This window comes from Megalobrama amblycephala, linkage group LG1 (assembly GCF_018812025.1).
Source record: "Megalobrama amblycephala isolate DHTTF-2021 linkage group LG1, ASM1881202v1, whole genome shotgun sequence".
Taxonomy (NCBI): domain Eukaryota; kingdom Metazoa; phylum Chordata; class Actinopteri; order Cypriniformes; family Xenocyprididae; genus Megalobrama; species Megalobrama amblycephala.
Window position 1 is genome coordinate 43,736,831 of NC_063044.1, and position 18,755 is coordinate 43,755,585.

The following is an 18,755-nucleotide window of genomic DNA, read 5'->3' on the forward strand; positions in this document are numbered from 1 at the left end:
GTATAGTATTTTTCTATACTACTGTAATATTTCTACAAGTTAGATTTAGTACATTATTATGGTCAAAACAACATTGTGCTTCAACAAAAATACTTTACAGCTCCCTTTATCAGTCCATTCAAATGTTTCAAATACATATACACAAGATACATTATGGTGCGATAAACCAAAAATAAATAAATAAACTAACGTTAAATAAAGGGCGCAGCTTGCGCAATTTATCCTCCTCGATTTCCTTGTTAAGATGACGCAGAAGTGCGTTCCAAAAAAGGAATAATTTGACCCCTACACCCTTCATCCCTTCGAAGCTCTCACTCCGGAGGGTAAACACTTTTATAGGGATTAGGGCATAGGGATGAGCCCTTCCGAATGGAACGCAGGGCCTGACGTAATCTGACCTGGCCACGAACCGCTGCCATGACGATGAGGCAAAGACAGCTGTTTGATCGCGCCCGCGCCTCACGCGCACACAACAAAGCACTGGAAACGTGACATCGCAGCTTGTTCGTTATAAAAAATAAAATACAGTTAGGGTTGGGTTTATATATATATATATATATATATATATATATATATATATTATATAAAAGGTACAATAGTCCGTAGTGCAATCCGTGCCATTCAGCAAGAGCACTGCTCCACTTCACCGAAAGAGAGAGGTGTAACACCATGAGAGCAACGCAGGTTTACTTTCAGTTTCGTTTTAAATAAACTCGCTTGTTAAATAAACTGGCTTGTTTAGCTACATGGTTGTATATGACTATGGGTCACATAAATAAAAAGGGTCGCGCTAAAAAAAAAAAAAAAAAAAGTTTAAAAACCGGTGTATACGCTAATTTATTCAAACGTCTCTCTACCGAACTACCTAGCTTAATTTGCAGAGGACGAAGAGAAACCACCCGTTTGATAGCCTAAATGAGCCAGTAGTGGATAAATAATAACTTTTAAGAAATAATCTTTTTTGAGTAACGACTCCCAACACTGTCCACCTTGCTGGAGTGTGACGTGATCTGTGACGTGCAGGTGTGATGGATCGCGTACAAACCAATAGGGTGTCAGAATGGTAAATGTTTATACTTCTCATCCAACCACAATCAAATTCACTCTATCCGGATGGCGCGATTTATCTGGATAGTTGTTTTTTTTTCAAGCCGGAATGAAAACAAGCCGAAATTAAATAGGAGTAACGAGGCTATTTTTAAAATGTAAGGAGTAGAAAGTACAGATAATTGAGTAAAAATGTAAGGAGTAGAAGTAAAAAGTCGTCTGAAAAATAATTACTCCAGTAAAGTATAGATACCCGAAATTTCTACTTAAGTAAGGTAACGAAGTATTTGTACTTCGTTACTTGACACCTCTGAAAACCAATATGATTAATTTACAATTCTGTACTACTTACATTACAGCATGCATAAGTTTCAGAAACCCACTTTAAAAATGATGGTCAAATGCAATAGATCATCGTTAAGACATGGTAAAAAATTCTTTGTCCATTTATTCAGCTTCTTAATGATTTTAGTAGTAACATTTTACATAGATAGGCTTTAGCAAGGTATTGACAACATTATTTCTATTATACTTAATTTTTATGAACATGCACACGCCTTCTGTCTCACGCATAGACGCGCGTGCGAGCCTTTAAAAGTATTTGGCTGCGGAAAGATGCGTTCGGCGTGTGCACTGCGCACTATCAAGTGGACTTGTTTTGTTTTCAAGCACTCAATTCACTTTCGCATGGGCTGGTGTACAGTACACACACGGTCCGTGCCATCACAAAAATTGGGCTGCACGCGGACGGGGAGAGCGGACGTCCGCGAACTCTCCTGATGACCAAAATTATGCGATGCGAACACAGTATAGTATACCTTGGTGTTAAGCCCGTAATAGCGGGGGAACCAATCCACCCAGGCCCACATGCACGTGCATACCTAGACGCTACTCCACTGTCCTGGTTGTATTCCTGCGTGTGTGTCCGCTGCGCCTGTGACTCTTGATTCGGGTGTGACAACGATGCGTTATAAAACGCAAAAGAGGATTGTCTCGGGCCCCCCCCCCCCATTGTTCGGGGCCCTGGGCTGCAGCCCATGTTGCCCATTAGGATAACGCGGCCCTGACTCATGGATGCTTCACAAACTGGACACAGCACGAAATGGGGTTTGTTAAATATCTGTCTTTAACAGATACGGCTGTCCCATCTCTGTACACCGTCGGTAACTCACAAAGTTTGACGGTAAGTGGAACTAGCGTCAAGCACTTCAAACACTGAATATCATACAGGGCTGCCAACATAACTTTGTCATATTATCCATAATCAACTCAAAAAAATATTTTGGCGCGCGCACCAACAACCAATTTTGACATTTAATAATAATGTACCTACTGAGAAATTTCCCTGTAGAGTTTGCAAAAATATTTGAGATTGTTTTTCCCTTGAGAAAAACTATACTGTATATCCAAATGAAACGATATTGATATCAAAAGGAATATAAATGTCAAGCTTATGAATTTAATTGTAATTCTCGAAGTTGAACTCAAAAATTGTCAGCCCTGCATAATCATCTATTTTGGCCTTGTGCCCATATCATACTGCAATGCATTTTCTTTTACACAGCCCCTTACAAGAGATGTGGCCTGTCAATGTGATGCTCCATCTTTGAACAGTGTGTCAATTCAAACAGAAACCCAAAAGTCGAAACGACGGAGTAAAGGTAAAGTTACAGGCTACTAGCTATGTTTATCGTATTAGCTGGTAATAGTCTTCTTGTGTTGTGTTTCATGGGTTTGTTTGTCAAATGTGTGTTGAAAATTTCAGCTGTTCAAGTGAAGCCTTTAGGCCACTCTGTTGGTGTGAGTGTTGGCATAGGTATTGAACCTCCACATCTCACTTCCACACCTATTAAAAGGCCACGCATGGAGAGCTCAACATGCACCTCGAAACAATGTTCAGATGTCACCTATGAGCCTGATATCTCTCAAGAGGGCAATGAAAAGTAAGTCTATATGTGGTAGAGGTTATTTTTTTACATCAATGTATCCACAGGTTATCAGTAAAACTTATTATATATATACTAGACATGTTATAAAAACGAGTAACATAGTAACTAGGTCAGGTTTTATTTTAGCCATATTGGATATTGTTCATATTCCTTTTATTGCTTTAATATCACATAGGTCTGTTCACACTGCCTGCACAAAATGCAGTGGAACAGCCAGCCACACATACAGAATACACCAGCTGGGAATTTGCACTTGTCTGCAGCAGTAGCCTTCAATGGTGCATCATGCATACAGATTCACAAGGTTTGTGTTTTAATTAAATAAATTGTATGAATAGGTCTTTGTGGAAGATTTTTTTCTGCTTATATCATGTGATATCTTACAGGTACTGTCAGCTCTCGGTGTGGAATGTATTTGTCCTAGGACCTTTTATAATCATCAAAAGGCCTTTCTTCATCCAACAATCTACTGGCAGTGGAGGACTGAGCAAAACACAATGTTGGAGAAGGCGAGGCTTTCAGGAAAGGCCGTTGTCCTGGGTGGTGACATGAGGGCTGATTCACCAGGTTTGTTTTGAAGGGAAAATAATGACATTAAGTTTCATCTGCTCATTCCAAACACAGTATAAGCATACAGAAATGTCTAGAGCTATGAACAGTTGTTCGTTTTGTAATACACTGTAGAGAGAGATTGGATTTAATTTTTGTTCAATTTGACAATCTTGCTCAATAAAAAAAAATTAACTTCCTACACATTTTTCTTTTCTACTCTGATTCACCCTGAAGGACACTGTGCCAAATATGGAAGCTATACAATGATGAACCTGGATGATAACAAGGTGGTGGACATTCAGTTAATCCAGGTGAAAATGCGAATGTACTATTGCACTACAACAAATAAGCAATAATGGCATTGTAGTGTATGTCGTTTTCACAATGATTGTGTGTATACAAACAAAGCAACACTTTGATAACTATCAAAATTCAAAAAGATTGTGCTCAATTGAGATTTCTTTCCTCTCTCAGAGTAATGAAGTCGGTGGAAGTCCTCGCATGGAACGTGAAGGTTTTTTGAGAAGCCTCCAGTTCCTGGAATCAGCAGGGTTAAGGGTTGGTGCAATCGTCACAGATCGCCATCCTTCTATACAGAAATACCTGAGGGAGCAGCGACCTGAGATCCAGCATTATTACGATACTTGGCATGTCTCTAAGGGTAACTTTTTGCAAGCATTTCAGATTAATCAGATATAGACAACACAAACGTAATATCACAATTTGTGCCTCAAATGACAAAAGTGCTTTTCCACTGCATTATCCTGTGTTGGATGGCTCACATTATTTTGGTGCTTTCCACTGCATGGTTATGGGTTGGTGCATTACAGCTTGCTTAAATAGTACCTCGTTGGAAGTTCCAAGCGTGCCATACTGTAATAAATGTGTAAACAATGCAGACCACTGATTGGTCACAGAGAATAGAGCCGAACCACGCAGTGGAAAAGCACCATAAGCTACATTATGAGAAAAGTGTCATATTTTAATTAATTCTATTCTGTTTTCTGTAATCGCTGCTTAAGGTCTCGCCAAGAAGATTGATGCACTTGGGAAAGAGCGCAGTTGTGGAGAGGTTCTGGCTTGGAGGAAAAGCATCATAAATCACCTCTACTGGTGCGCATCCACCTCCAAGACAGGTCAAGAGGCTGTGGAAAAGTGGAAGTCTGTGACTTATCACATGCAAAATGTGCACCATCATAATAGCGACTTATTCCCAGTCTGCACCCACCCACCTCTCGAGATGCGAGCTTGGTTGACACCAAGTAAGGATTTTATTCATTTGTAATGCTACATGATTGTTTTATAACACCCATAAAAAATAACAAATGCTGGGTGGATAAATATTCTATTCCTATTAACAAGCTCTTGTTAATAGGAACTCAATTCTAATCTCAATTTGATAATGAATTTTATTTAGAAATGTTTCATATACATGTACATTTTACATGACGTACTACTAAAAAAGAGATATAATAAATATCTTAATTTGTGTTCCGAAGATTAATGAAAGTCTTACGGGTGTGGAACAACATGAGGATAAGTAATAAATGACAGAATTTTCATGTTTGGGAGAACTAACCCTTTAATAATGAATTACTGTCTTTAATAGGCACTAAAGCTTGTGAACGCTTCTGTGACTTGATGTTGCACCAGCGGCTCCTCAAGGATGTGGGAAAACTGAGCCGTCATCGTCAGACCTCCTCAGTCGAAGGCTTTCATAGCCTGATTTTAAAGTTCGCTCCGAAAAATGTGGCATTCTCTTTTCTGGGAATGTTGAACAGGTCTGACAGTTTATGTCATTTTATTTCATGAATAATGCTATGTGTGCATCTGTAACACTGTGCTATATTGCTAAATATTTAATTCATTCACATAATTAATCAAACTTTAATTAAGCCCCTCTTACCAATTTTATCCTTTATCGTTTTTAACTATGTAGGTTGCTCCTAGCTGCGTTTCACTATAATGAAAATGCAAATCGTGAACCGTCAGTAAGAGTGAAATGGCCTAAATACAAAAAAGGGGAACATTCCATTCACTACGTAAAAACAGCACCAACCTACAGTAAGTATACAAAATTTTGTTATTAATTACTCACACACATCAAATTATTCAGAGAATTTTAATGTTTTGGTGAACTGACCTTTTAGTCAGTTCATTGGCATGCTCATTGTATTTTTCTCATTATAGACTATGTGGAGACTATGCTAAGACTGCTGTTTGAGGAGGTGGTCTTCAACCCTGGCCCATACCAGGAGCTGATTAATGAGCTGAAGGTTCCAGACCACTTGTGTGCTGCCTTCGACAGGCCCGACCTGCAGGAATCTGGAGCCAGACCCTGGTCACGTTTTTCTCAGATGGAGCAGGAGCCGTTTTAGATAGATTGATAGTGTGTATGTGTCAGTGTCATTTTGGTGTAAAAAGTTATCTTCAAAATGTAGTAAATGAATAATCAAGTGGTATTAGTCATTTGTCATTATTTATTAAATTTAGTATTACATACATATTACATTTTATTACATTTTATTATTTTTGTATGTCTCTGATGGGAATGTAGATCTTATTTTCACAACTACACATGATGGGAGGACAACACGTTTTTTTCTTCCCAAGTAGCCCCAACACCATCTGACGAAGGTCCTGTAGGCAGTATGACGATATCGCCTAAAAAAAACATAGTAACTGTAGATTAATAATGCATTTAATGCAGGACAGAAACTTTTGTAGTTATGATTATGCACTTACTCTTCAATAGTAAAAACATCTTGGTCGTAGTCACCATAATACTGAACCATGGATGCATATTCAAGTTGAAGAACCCATGGGTTCAAGCAGACGGCTTCAAAACCTGGGTGTTGAGTCATGCATCCAGGTTGCAGTTCTGCTTCTGCACATTTGTCCACAACCTGTATATATATAAAAAAAAATTAATTGTAACATTTAAGTAGTTTTAGTATTTTACCCTGTAGTATTAGTAATTTATTCTATAGTATAATTGTTAATGTAATAACACATAGGCACTGTCTAACAAATGTTAAGTTTATTTGCAGTCATAGAGTGCTATCTTCTCTCCTACTCTGCTGTTGTGCCATTTATAGGCTGGCTAATAACATGATACCCATTCTCTGCACTTCTGTCACAAACCTGCCTAACCTCTCTACAACACAGTCTTTCAGGACCAGTGTCCATGTGCTGACAGTAGCCACAGGAGCACCTGAATGAGAAGCATAGTACAGTTTAACATGATAAATAAAAGTTGCTGGTTAATTAGGGTAAGTTGCGTTATCTGTCAATTATAGATTTAGACCGTAGACAATTTATTGAATAGATTCAAAACCTTATGAAAACACAGTGAAACGGCGATTAATGGACAAATTCCAGTAATGACAATAGTTTTATAATTAAAATTAGTCTTATTATTGTGACACATCAAGATGCTCTCGAGGGTGAACTTGCTCCTGAGCCGCCACGTCCAGGTGACTGTTGGGACCGTCTGCATGTAACGGCTCAAACATATAGGGCCTGATTCCCGGGACAAAATGATCCTCCGTGTGTTCTCCATCTTCCTCCTCCTCCTGCTCCAAACTAATTTCTGGATTGAAGGGGACTGCTGGTGGTGTATCAGGCGGCGAGTAATCCTCAACAATCGACTGTAAACTTGCGTTCAGATCTGCCTCCATTTCTGAATGAAACGCCTACTTTTCTAGATCCAATCGGGTCCCAATAAAAAAACAAAACAAAAAAAAAACACGCCCACTGTTTCTCATTTATTATTCCGTTTCTCTCGGAAACACGTCACAGCACTGAAATAAAGTCGGTTGCAACTTCCGGTTCACGTGGACTTTAAATAAACTTATGTTTTGCCAGCTTGGCCCCTCATTCGAGTCCTCTAGCATCAGTTGTCCTAGTTAACCGGTGCTCTGACAGTCATTACTGTTCGGTAGCTCCAGATCACACGATGAATCACGCATGCGCAGTATCATCAGTTCATTGGTTCTTAAATCTGGCATGTCCGAAAGAAGCAGTTCTCGGTTGTGTACTGATGATCCGAAAACCGTTGACTGAATAACTCTGGGATGTTGATTTATTTTGAGTCTGGAGTGTCAGGCACATCAAAAAGTGAACTTTAGTCATTTGAACGATTCAGTCCGATTTGGTGAACTGGTTCGACCGTTTCACTAAAAAGAACCGGTTCAAAAGAACGATTAGTTCGCAAACCGGACATCACTAGTTTATGAATGGTAAGCATTTCATTTAGTATTTGTGTCAAAGTGTTTAGATATGCTGTCACTGCTGTTTGTTAGCTTTCAATATACAGTTTTATCCTGATTAAAGCTTTACTGTAGCCGAATACATGACTGAAGGTTGCATTTTTGTAAAGGCAGTGTTTAATTTATAGCATGGACAACTGTTTGTCTATAGACGTTTTTTGGTGTTTGTTGGAGAAGTATGCAATCGAATTTAGCTAACTGGCTAGCGAAGCAAAAACGAGTTGCTCTTTGTATATGTCCTTGATGCAACCAAAAAATAGCAACAGAACTATAGGTTTAAAAGACATGTACAAACAATAACGTACTTACAGTTTGAAGCCAATAAACAGCAGCTTCTGCTTTTAAAGTGGGAACTGCTTCATCTTTCAGTAAAAGCCTTTGTGTAAATCCAGCATTGAACTCGTGTAGATTCTGGAAGCTGTCTTCAGCATCCAGTGTGAAAATATCACAGATCATAATGGGTTCTATTATCTTTTGACGGGTCGCCCTGCGCCGCGCCGCTCGCGTCCGGTGTACACAACTCTTCCGCTTCCACATGCCGGGCCACATGGCCTCGCCCACTTTGTTGTGTGTTCCCGGGGGCGTGTTTTGAGGGTTTATGATGTCACCAACCTGTTGTAGTCTAAACCGGTCATTTTTGTAGGCATTAAACTGCCATAACTTTACAAGACAATATCTCCGTTTGCATTGAACTTTCAGCGCTGTAACTTTGCAGATACTGTTTATGCTCAAGCAGCAACATTACACAATAACTAAAGTTAAAAAAGTGAAATCGCAATGAACCAACCTTTTAAATTATTTTATTGAGATAATAAATCAACCATTGGAGATTTTGACAAGCTAGGAAGAACCAGGGATCCTGATTAGTATAAAGTGTCTAATTTGTAAATAACTGAAGAAATGCTGTACTTTGATGTTAAATTTATCTTGCAGCTGTTTTAGGGTGAAGAACAAGTGAAGAATACATTTGATTCCCCTTTTATAGCATTGTTGGAATATACTGTCCTTTAAAGGTTAGTTCACCCCCCACTCCCCCCCACTCACCCTCAAGCCATCCTAGGGTATATGACTTTCTTCTTTCAACCAAATACAATCAGAGTTATATTAAACAATATCCTGGCTCTTCCAAGATTTTAATGGGAGTGAAGAGAGCCTAAGTTTTTGAAGCCCAAAAAAGTGATAATAAAAGTAATCCATACAGCTCCAGGATGTTAATAAAGGCCTTCTGCAGTGAAGCAATGTTTTTTGTTGTTGTTGTTGTTGTTAAGAAAAATGTACATGTTTATAACTGTATAAACTATAATCATTGGCCTCCAGTAACTGCCATACACAAATCTAGTTCCGGCGGAAGAGTGACATTTTAATGCACTTAAGTTCTGCATTATGTTCTGTGTACAAAATACGTACTGTAGTTCTTTCCGAAGTTAAAGCTCAACACAAAGGTAAGCACATTGTTGTTCATTTTTTTGTTGTCGGACTATCGTATAGTATGTATCAATGAAAGACACATTTATTGCTGTCATGGTGTGTATGTAAAAGTGTGTGAAATGCCAACTAATTATGTTGCTAGACGATCATTATATTGAGCACTTTTTGCACTTAAATTGGCTTATTCTTGCTGTTGACATAATAAAGCATGTGTTTTTCTGATGGTTAAAGTCATCTGTTAATTCCTTGATTCATTGCTGTTTTAACATAATTTCTACCTGGACATTTTTATCATATTTGCTAATTCCCTTTAATGTTTTGATTCGGTGTCCAGGGAATTTTTTTTTTTTTAATTTTCATTATATTTTATAAATATTTTGTTTTAAAGAAATAGATTGACAGACAATAAAATTATATCATTATTTTGGGTGGGTTTTTCTTGGAGTGGGTGGGTTTTGGTGAGTTTTTGGGCTGGAAATCGTTGACCCAATCTGGCAACACTGATATCAGAGAGGGCAAGACCACCAGCATTGATTGGTACTTGTAGATTTGGAGATTTTCAGCCATGGTTTTTATTTATGCCAGGTAACCCTTGAGAAATGTTTTTTCCAGATCACTAATCATATTCCTGCCGACGTAAAGTGGAGTCATTTGTAATGGTTATGGCAGTCTGGGAAGGATGTTCATTTTAATTAACCCTTTCTGACCAAGACATGATATAGATCGATCCATTCACCTGTCCAGATTTGCCTTGATTACTTTTTACCACAGATGTGAGGTTAAGATGCAATAGCCTATTTAAATTAGCAGGGACATGAATTCCCAAATAACATAACCCTTCAACTGATCATGTTACCACAAAATATCTTTACAAAAAATCACATGAAGTGTTAGAACAGGAAATCATATGGTGAGTGTTCTGCATAATAGAAAATTAAATATAGTGGTGCTGTATCATAATTTAATGATGACAAGCAAGTCCAATTTGTGAAAAGTTTATTCAAGTTATCAGTTGCATACAATCCACATCAATGGTGATGTGCTTCAATGCATGCTGGATATTGTGATAGCAACTGTGTCTGCCACCGGTCTTGCCAGATTGGGCGGGTTCCCATTCAATTGGGTGGTTTGGGCAGGTGGACAAAATTTGGGCTGGTTTGGGGTCAGTTCAGTGGTTTTCAAACATATAACTTTTATAGTCTAACTGGTGTATGTACTCCATAAAATCAGTCAGGACAACATTACTAAACACAGGCCCACACAGAGTCAGCTGGCATTGGTGTCGATGTCGCGGACAAGCACACACTTTTAGCCAATCAGACGTGATAATTCGTGACTGATGGTTTTTAGCAGGATAAATTGGTAGCTGTATATTCATGTGATCGCGAACAAAATGCTGAGTAGTTCATTTAATTCTACCTTAAAATAATATTAAAAACGAGCATCTATTTCTAACTGCCAAAATGTCATATATCCAGTACATTTAATAAAATTACCTCATCATTTGCAGTGAAAAATGACTGTATCCTCACAAACAGCATGCATAGATTGCATGCAGAATCTGCTGCCTTAAAGCGCGCTAAATTACTGTCGTTCTCGACAATGCACCTTTGTAAAAGTGGGGATTTAGCACTTACTCGCATGAAGAACAAATATAGACACATATAGATTAATTTCGATTTAAGACTCAAACTTTCTCTGATACAAAAACAGTCAATGATTCATTCACAGCCACTTGCTTCGTTACTGAATGAATGACTCGATTACTCACTCATAAAAACAGTGACTTGCTGCCACCTACTGGCGGTTTTAGTTTAATATTTAAAAGTTTTACTTCGTTTTACCATCATTGCATATTTCTCTATTCAACATTTTTTTTTTTTAAACATTATTTATTTTATAAAGTTATTCATAAAAGTAAAAAAACGCACTGAAAAATCAATTTAGGGGGCAAATATTGTCGCTTAATGGTAAAGTTGTGACTGCAGTCGAAGTGGAAGAGAGGGGGTACGCAGAAGGATGGAAATCCCCTCCAAGCTAAAAAGTTTGGGAACCACTGATCTACAGTAAAGAGTGGGAGAGTGACTCAACTCTCGAAACTTGGATTATACCTGTGGTGGGAGATGACTCAAAGGCTCTTTATAAATATAACGCAAAGACGGTGTTTTCAAATTTATCCACTCTGGGACCCGGTTTAAAAAAATAGCGGTTTCACCGTTCGAAAACGCCGGATCCGTGTGGACGAAACACCTATCCGATAAAAAATTTGTGCGGTTTCACTGAAACGCGTCTCCGTGTGGACGGGGCCTAAATAATAGTGATACATCTGTCATACAGTGTTATTGTGGCTGCGGTGTCTGACATGACAAGCATGACGCGTTGCCATGGAAACAACAGGGGGAAACATTCTAAAGTAATGGTCAACTAAAAAAATCTCACTCTGGGGGGTCAGCTAGAATATTTTAAACTCACGAGTTCTTTTTCAACCATAGTATATCTGCTCTCTCTCTTTCAAAGAGTTTTCTGCTCAAAAACAGCACTGGCCTCTCACTAACAGACTCTCTTTGGGCCAAAACCGCTCCCTGTCTGACATCAGAGGCATGCAGGTGCACAAGAAAAATATATTCTTTGCATGGATTCTTTGAGAAATCAAGACTCTGCAAAACTAGCTCTTGACATAATAAATCTTTAAGTGCTTAAAAGCTCATTCACACTGCCCTGTCCAGTGAAACTTAGAAGGACTCTTTATAGTTAGATCAGTCAATATGGTAGCCAGAGATGCAAAATGGGGAATAAAATGGCAATCCCACCCAATTAAACCAAGGAATGATCTCACTTATTTGTTGTTGTTTTTTGTCTGTGGCCTTGGAATGTTTTGAAAACACTTAAGCTTCTCCACTTGTGGCTTAATCTGACCATGGCCAATGAGATATCCCAAATACTTAAGCTCTGTTTGTGCCCACGAGCATTTAGTGGTATTAATAGTGAGTCCAGCTTTCTAAAGCCTTTGTAGGACATCACTAAGATGTTCTAGATGTTCCTGCCATTTTCCACTATATATCACCACATCATCCAAATATGTAGACTAGTACACTATCCATAAGTCTCTGGAATGTTGCTGGTGTTCCATGTAACCCAAAAGGCATTACAGTATACTGATATAGTCCTGTGGGGGCACAGAAGCCAGTATGGCTTACAAGAGGGGTCAAGTGGTACTTGCCAGTATCTTTTACATAAATTTAGGGTGTTCATGTAATGTACTTTACCAAGCTTTTCAATCAGTTTGTCTCTATGAGGCACTGGGTAGGAATCAAAGCAAGAAACACTATTCAGTTTTCTAAAATCTGTACAGAACCTCAGTTCACCGTCTTTCTTAGGAACCGTCTTTCTTAGTATGGGACTTGACCACTCACTTTGGGACAGATCTATTATTCCCATCTCCAACATCATCTCAGTCTTCAGTTTCCCTACCATCTACTCAGGAACTCGAAAAGGCTTCTGTTGGATTGGAGCAGTATCTTTCAAGATGGTATTATGGGTGACAACTTTGGTACACAACGGTCTTTCCTGGAAGAGAGATGGAAAAAATTGACTACCTCTGCTAGATGTTGTTGGTGGTCACTCAAGTGTGAATTAAGGCCTGGAACTTCCGCTGATGGTCAAATTTGTAACATCTCTAATTCATCTTCTTCATCCATGACTGCCTGCACCATCATTACCACTTGATCTTTAGGTTCAGGCACTCTCTTCTTAAGGCTGGAATACATTACACGACTTTTAAAATCTGAACGGATTTTTAAACAGCAGGCATCATACACTTGCCGACTTTGTAAATGGTTACAGAGAAAAGCTGGGCGTCATACCCTACACGACTGAGGATCACACACTACCAGACTTTAAAATCATTATATAGTAGTGTCTCAACACGATCAATCATCAAGCGGCAAACTTGTGATCCGTGAGCTGGACATTGGTAAGCTTTTCCTTTTTACCCGATCTTGTACAGTCGAGACATTTTTTCTCGATCTTTGTGACTTTGCACCCTTGATTTCCATTGTCTGGGCAGCGTATGACTGTACTGTGTACTGTATTTATTATATTAGCAAAGCATATCATACACTGATATGTGTTCTTAAATCGGCTCAAAATATCAAACATGGTTTAAATCCTCCGACTGGATGGAATCAAAGTCTGAAGCTAAAAAATCGGAGTCTGTGACCATCATATACTATGTGAATCTGCAGACTGGCTCTGACTTTTGGCAAATAGCATCATCTTGTTCAGACTGTAAATCTGTAACTGTAACTGTAAAAATTGAGGCAAAATTCGTGTAGTGTATTCCAGCCTTTAAACTCCCTCGGCAGGTTGACAAGGAGGTTCTGTTTAGGACGTTTTCTTTCAGGACACAGAATCTCGTATGTTACAGGACTCCATTTTCGGGTAATGACATATGGACCTTGCCACTTGACTTCATCACATTAGCCATGAAATTAGTTCCTTCATCAGTAATAATTTCAGAAGGTACTCCAACCCTTGAGATCAAGTCAATTAAGCATTTCACAATATGTTTAACCTGGATGGATCACAAAGGGTACACTTCAGGATATTTAGTTGTATAACTGCAAATTACCAAGGCAAATTGGTTATCTGAATAGTTAAATGGCTGCAGATAACTTCTGTCTGCCTTATGGACAGGAGCTACCAGCTGGCATTCAGAATAGGTCTTACAGTATTCTTTTACATCCTGATACAATTTAAAGGCTGATACTATACTTCTGCGTCGAGTGTACGCCGTAGCTACGGCATAGGCTGTTTGTACCACGCGTAGCCTACGACGTAGCCTGACGTGCACCTCTTCAAAAATGTAACAACGCGTCAATTCTACGCGGACCGCAAGCGCTCTGATTGGTCTGCTAGAACCCCTCCCTCGGGTCAATAAACTTGCGCGGAACAATAGGAGAAGAGCAAGCGCTTTCAACTTCCTAATAGGAATGAAAAACAGAGGACACATACAGTCAAACTGCAACAAAAGTCATTACCTATTTGCCGCTTCTCTGCCGTTTCTTTATGTAAGCATTTTGAATGAATCTTTAATGTGACTCGGGAAGAACGAGTCGTCTCGGGGGAGTGATTCGTTCAGTCGTGCATGTGCAATATTCTATAGGTTCTGTAATGCTAGTAGTAGTTCACCTGTTGATTCAATTGATTAGTTCATTTCATGAGTCTTTCGGGTTTTGAGTCGTTCCTTAATCATGTGACAGACCCATACGCTACCAATGCATTCTGAGCCGGAAAGAGAATTGATTAGCTCATTTCATGAGTCTTTCGGGTTTTGAGTCGTTCCTTAAACGTGACAGACTCATATGCTAATAATAAACCAATGCAGTCTGAGCCGGAAAGAGAATTGATTAGTTCATTTCATGAGTCTTTCGGGTTTTTGAGTCGTTCTTAATCACGTGACAGACCCATACGCTAAACCAATGCAGTCTGAGCCGGAAAGAGAATTGATTAGTTCATTTCATGAGTCTTTCGGGTTTTGAGTCGTTCCTTAAACATGTGACAGACTCATATGCTAATAATAAACCAATGCAGTCTGAGCCGGAAAGAGAATTGATTAGTTCATTTCATGAGTCTTTCGGGTTTTGAGTCGTTCCTTAAACATGTGACAGACTCATATGCTAATAATAAACCAATGCAGTCTGAGCCGGAAAGAGAATTGATTAGTTCATTTCATGAGTCTTTCGGGTTTTGAGTCGTTCCTTAAACATGTGACAGACTCATATGCTAATAATAAACCAATGCAGTCTGAGCCGGAAAGAGAATTGATTAGCTCATTTCATGAGTCTTTCGGGTTTTGAGTCATTCCTTAATCACGTGACAGACTCATATGCTAATAATAAACCAATGCAGTCTGAGCCGGAAAGAGAATTGATTAGTTCATTTCATGAGTCTTTCGGGTTTTTGAGTCGTTCTTAATCACGTGACAGACCCATACGCTAAACCAATGCATTCTGAGCCGGAAAGAGAATTGATTAGTTCATTTCATGAGTCTTTCGGGTTTTGAGTCGTTCCTTAATCACGTGACAGGCAGTTCAACGCTGCTGCCTGCTGTCTGATCTACGCTCGGAGCTTCGTGGAGTTTATCCTAAATCCTTCTCTTTATTCCTATTCACATAATATAACTTTCTTATTTTTCACTAGATTACTTAACCTATTGCATAGTATTACTAAACGGAACGATTTATTACTAGTAATCTACCAGCGTAATCACCTAGTGTTAGCCATAGCCCGCTAGCCTGCTAGCTACCGTTTACTTTCTTTTTTCCTCTAAACAAACCTTCCTTGTCGATTTAATGGCGGATTTATCCGATGTATGTTATTCTGATCTGTCCTCGCCAGATCGGGAAGCTGTGGAGACGTTGCTGCCCGGCATTCATCGATCCACCGCGAGGTACAGCGTCCCGCACATCACCCTTGCCCCAGGCACCGGCAAGCGACCGAGACATCCAGCCAGCGAGTCCCGTGTGCGTTGCAGTTTTTCGGACGGCGTTCATCAAACACACGGTCAGTCATGTCCGACGATTATCATGTGTATTAAATGCAACATGTACAGCTTAGCTCTTTCTGTCAGCAGTGAGACTTACACATGTGATAAATGCAGGGATATTGTCAGGCTGACAGAGAGAATCTCAGAATTAGAGACACGCATCCAAACTTTAATTGAGGATAGTGAGAATGAAAGGGCCTTAGATACTGCTTTGGATGCGACTAGCCTAGTAAACTGCACATTCGGTTCCGGTTGTAGAAGCCACGCAGCAGGCTAACTGGGTGACTGTGAGGCGGCATAGTGGCAAGAACAAACACCACTCTTCTGTTCCGATTAGAACATCAAACAGGTTCTCCCCACTCAGTGACGCACCCACTGAGAATCCTGTTGAAAGTGCCCTAGTTATTGGCGATTCTATTACACGGAACGTGAAAATAGAGACACCAGCCACCATAGTCACATGTTTGCCGGGGGCCAGAGCACCTGACATCAAAGCAAATTTAAAAGTGCTGGCTAATGCTAAACGTAAATATTCTAAAATCATTATCCACGTCGGCACAAATGATGTTCGACTTCGCCAGTCGGAGATCACTAAAATTAACATTAAAGAGGTGTGTGAACTCGCAAATTCAATGTCAGCAGAAGTAATTTGTTCTGGCCCTCTTCCTGTTCGTCGGAGTGATGAGATAGTTAGCAGGTTATCATCAGTCAATGGCTGGCTGTCTAAGTGGTGTCCGCAGAATAATATAGGTTTCATAGACAATTGGAAAAGCTTTTGGGGCAGACCTGATCTGTTGAAGAGAGATGGTATTCATCCCTCCCGGGATGGTGCTGCTCTTCTATCTAGAAATTTGGCAAATAGTCTTAGAGCTGAAACATGACAAACCAGGGCCCAGATCAGGACGCAGACAAACTGGCTAAACCGACCGTCTGCTAGCCGCCTCACGTCACAGAACTCAGATAATTCACAGCACATAGAAACTCTTTCACCTAGATATTATCACATAGAGACTGTGTCTGTACCTCGAACTAGTAAATACAAAAAACTTCCGAAACCTTTTAAGGGTAAAAATTTAATTGATGTTCAAAAAATGAAAATCACAGATAAATCAGATAAACAAATGATAAAGCTTGGGTTACTGAATATTAGATCTATTTCTTCAAAAGCACTTATTGTAAATGAAATTATCACAGACAATTAACTAGACTTGCTGTGTTTCACAGAAACCTGGCTAAAACCAGACGATTACATTACTTTAAATGAATCTAGTCCTCAAGGTTATGATTATCGACACAATCCTCGACAGAAAGGCAAAGGGGGAGGTGTTGCTGTAATTTATAGTAATATATTCAGAATCATTCAAAAGAATTTCAAATATAATTCCTTCGAAGTGATGGTGCTTTATGTAACATTATGTAAGTTGACATTTGTGCTGGCTACTGTATACAGGCCACCAGGGCACCATACTGACTTTATCAAAGAATTTGCTGATTTTCTATCAGAGTTAGTACTGGGTGCGGATAAAGTCCTTGTTGTTGGTGATTTTAATATCCATGTAGATAATAATAAAGACGCATTTGGTTTGGCATTTGCAGACATTTTAAACTCTATTGGAGTTAAACAACACGTGTCAGGACCCACTCATTGTCGTAATCATACCCTAGATCTAATACTGTCGCATGGAATTGATATTGATGCTGTTGAAATTCTACAGCAGAGCGATGATATATCAGATCATTATTTAGTCTCGTGTATAATACAATTAGCCAAGGCTACAAAACCACCACCCAGCCATAAATATTGTAGAACCATCACGTCTACCACTAAAGACTGCTTTATAAATAATCTCCCCGAGCAGTTTCATCGCCTTAGTATACCTGACAACTTAGAAGAACTCGATGCTGCAACAGAAACTATTGTCTCTCTCTTTTCCAGCACATTAGATGCAGTCGCTCCTTTACGTCTAAAGAAGATTAAGGAAACTAATCCAACGCCGTGGTATGATGAGCACACTCGGGCTCTAAAACGAGCTGTTAGAAAAGCTGAACGTAGTTGGAAGAAAACAAAACTAGAAGTTTTTCGCCTTTCGTGGAAAGAAAAAATGATTGAGTACAGAACGGCTATAAGAAATGCTAGATCTACTTATTTTTCAAATCTCTTAATAGAAAACAAACATAATCCTAGGTATTTATTTGACACAGTGGCTAAATTAACTAGAAACAGAGATTCAACTGCTGACGTTTCCATAGAGCACAGCAGTAATGACTTTATGAACTTCTTTACTTGCAAGATTGACAATATTAGAGAGAAAATTATAAACATGCAACCGTCTACAGTTTCGCTTCAGACAGTGCACTGTAGTGTCCCTGAGGTAAAACTAGAATCATTCGCCGCTATAGGAGAGGAAGAATTATCTAAACTTATCAAATCATCAAAATCAACGACATGTATGTTAGACCCAATGCCGACTAAACTACTGAAAGAAATGCTTCCAGAGGTCGTAGGTCCACTTCTTGATATAATTAATTCATCTTTAACAATAGGATACGTGCCAAAAACCTTTAAGCAGGCTATTATTAAACCTCTTATTAAAAAACCTCAATTAGATCAGAGAGATTTAGTAAATTACAGGCCAATCTCGAATCTACCTTTTCTGTCAAAGATACTAGAAAAGGCAGTTTCAACACAACTGTGCTCCTTTTTAGAAAGAAATGGAATCTGTGAGGATTTCCAGTCAGGATTTAGACCGTACCATAGTACTGAGACTGCTCTCGTTAGAGTTACAAACGATCTACTCCTATCATCCGATCGTGGCTGTATTTCTCTATTAGTGTTATTAGATCTCAGTGCTGCTTTTGACACTATCGATCACAACATTCTTTTAAAAAGACTTGAAAACTATATTGGCATTAGTGGAATTGCTTTGGCATGGTTCAAATCTTACTTATCTGACCGTTATC

General features: G+C 39.1%; 1 protein-coding gene across 2 annotated transcripts; it reads left to right on the plus strand.

Annotated features, from left to right (window-relative positions):
• Positions 1 to 1,365: 1,365 nt before the first annotated feature.
• LOC125270750 lies at positions 1,366 to 6,010 on the plus strand. 2 transcript variants are annotated; one of them, XM_048194665.1, is made up of 10 exons: positions 1,366 to 2,708; positions 2,813 to 2,990; positions 3,172 to 3,300; positions 3,383 to 3,563; positions 3,783 to 3,859; positions 4,023 to 4,209; positions 4,571 to 4,810; positions 5,158 to 5,329; positions 5,488 to 5,612; positions 5,739 to 6,010. In XM_048194665.1, the coding sequence occupies exons 3-10, from the start codon at positions 3,196 to 3,198 to the stop codon at positions 5,924 to 5,926; spliced, it is 1,275 nt and encodes a 424-aa protein (XP_048050622.1). In that variant the 5' UTR covers positions 1,366 to 2,708; positions 2,813 to 2,990; positions 3,172 to 3,195; the 3' UTR covers positions 5,927 to 6,010. The 2 variants fall into 2 exon arrangements, with proteins under 2 accessions (XP_048050622.1, XP_048050632.1); XM_048194675.1 differs by having other exon boundaries at positions 1,366 to 2,990.
• Positions 6,011 to 18,755: the final 12,745 nt, after the last annotated feature.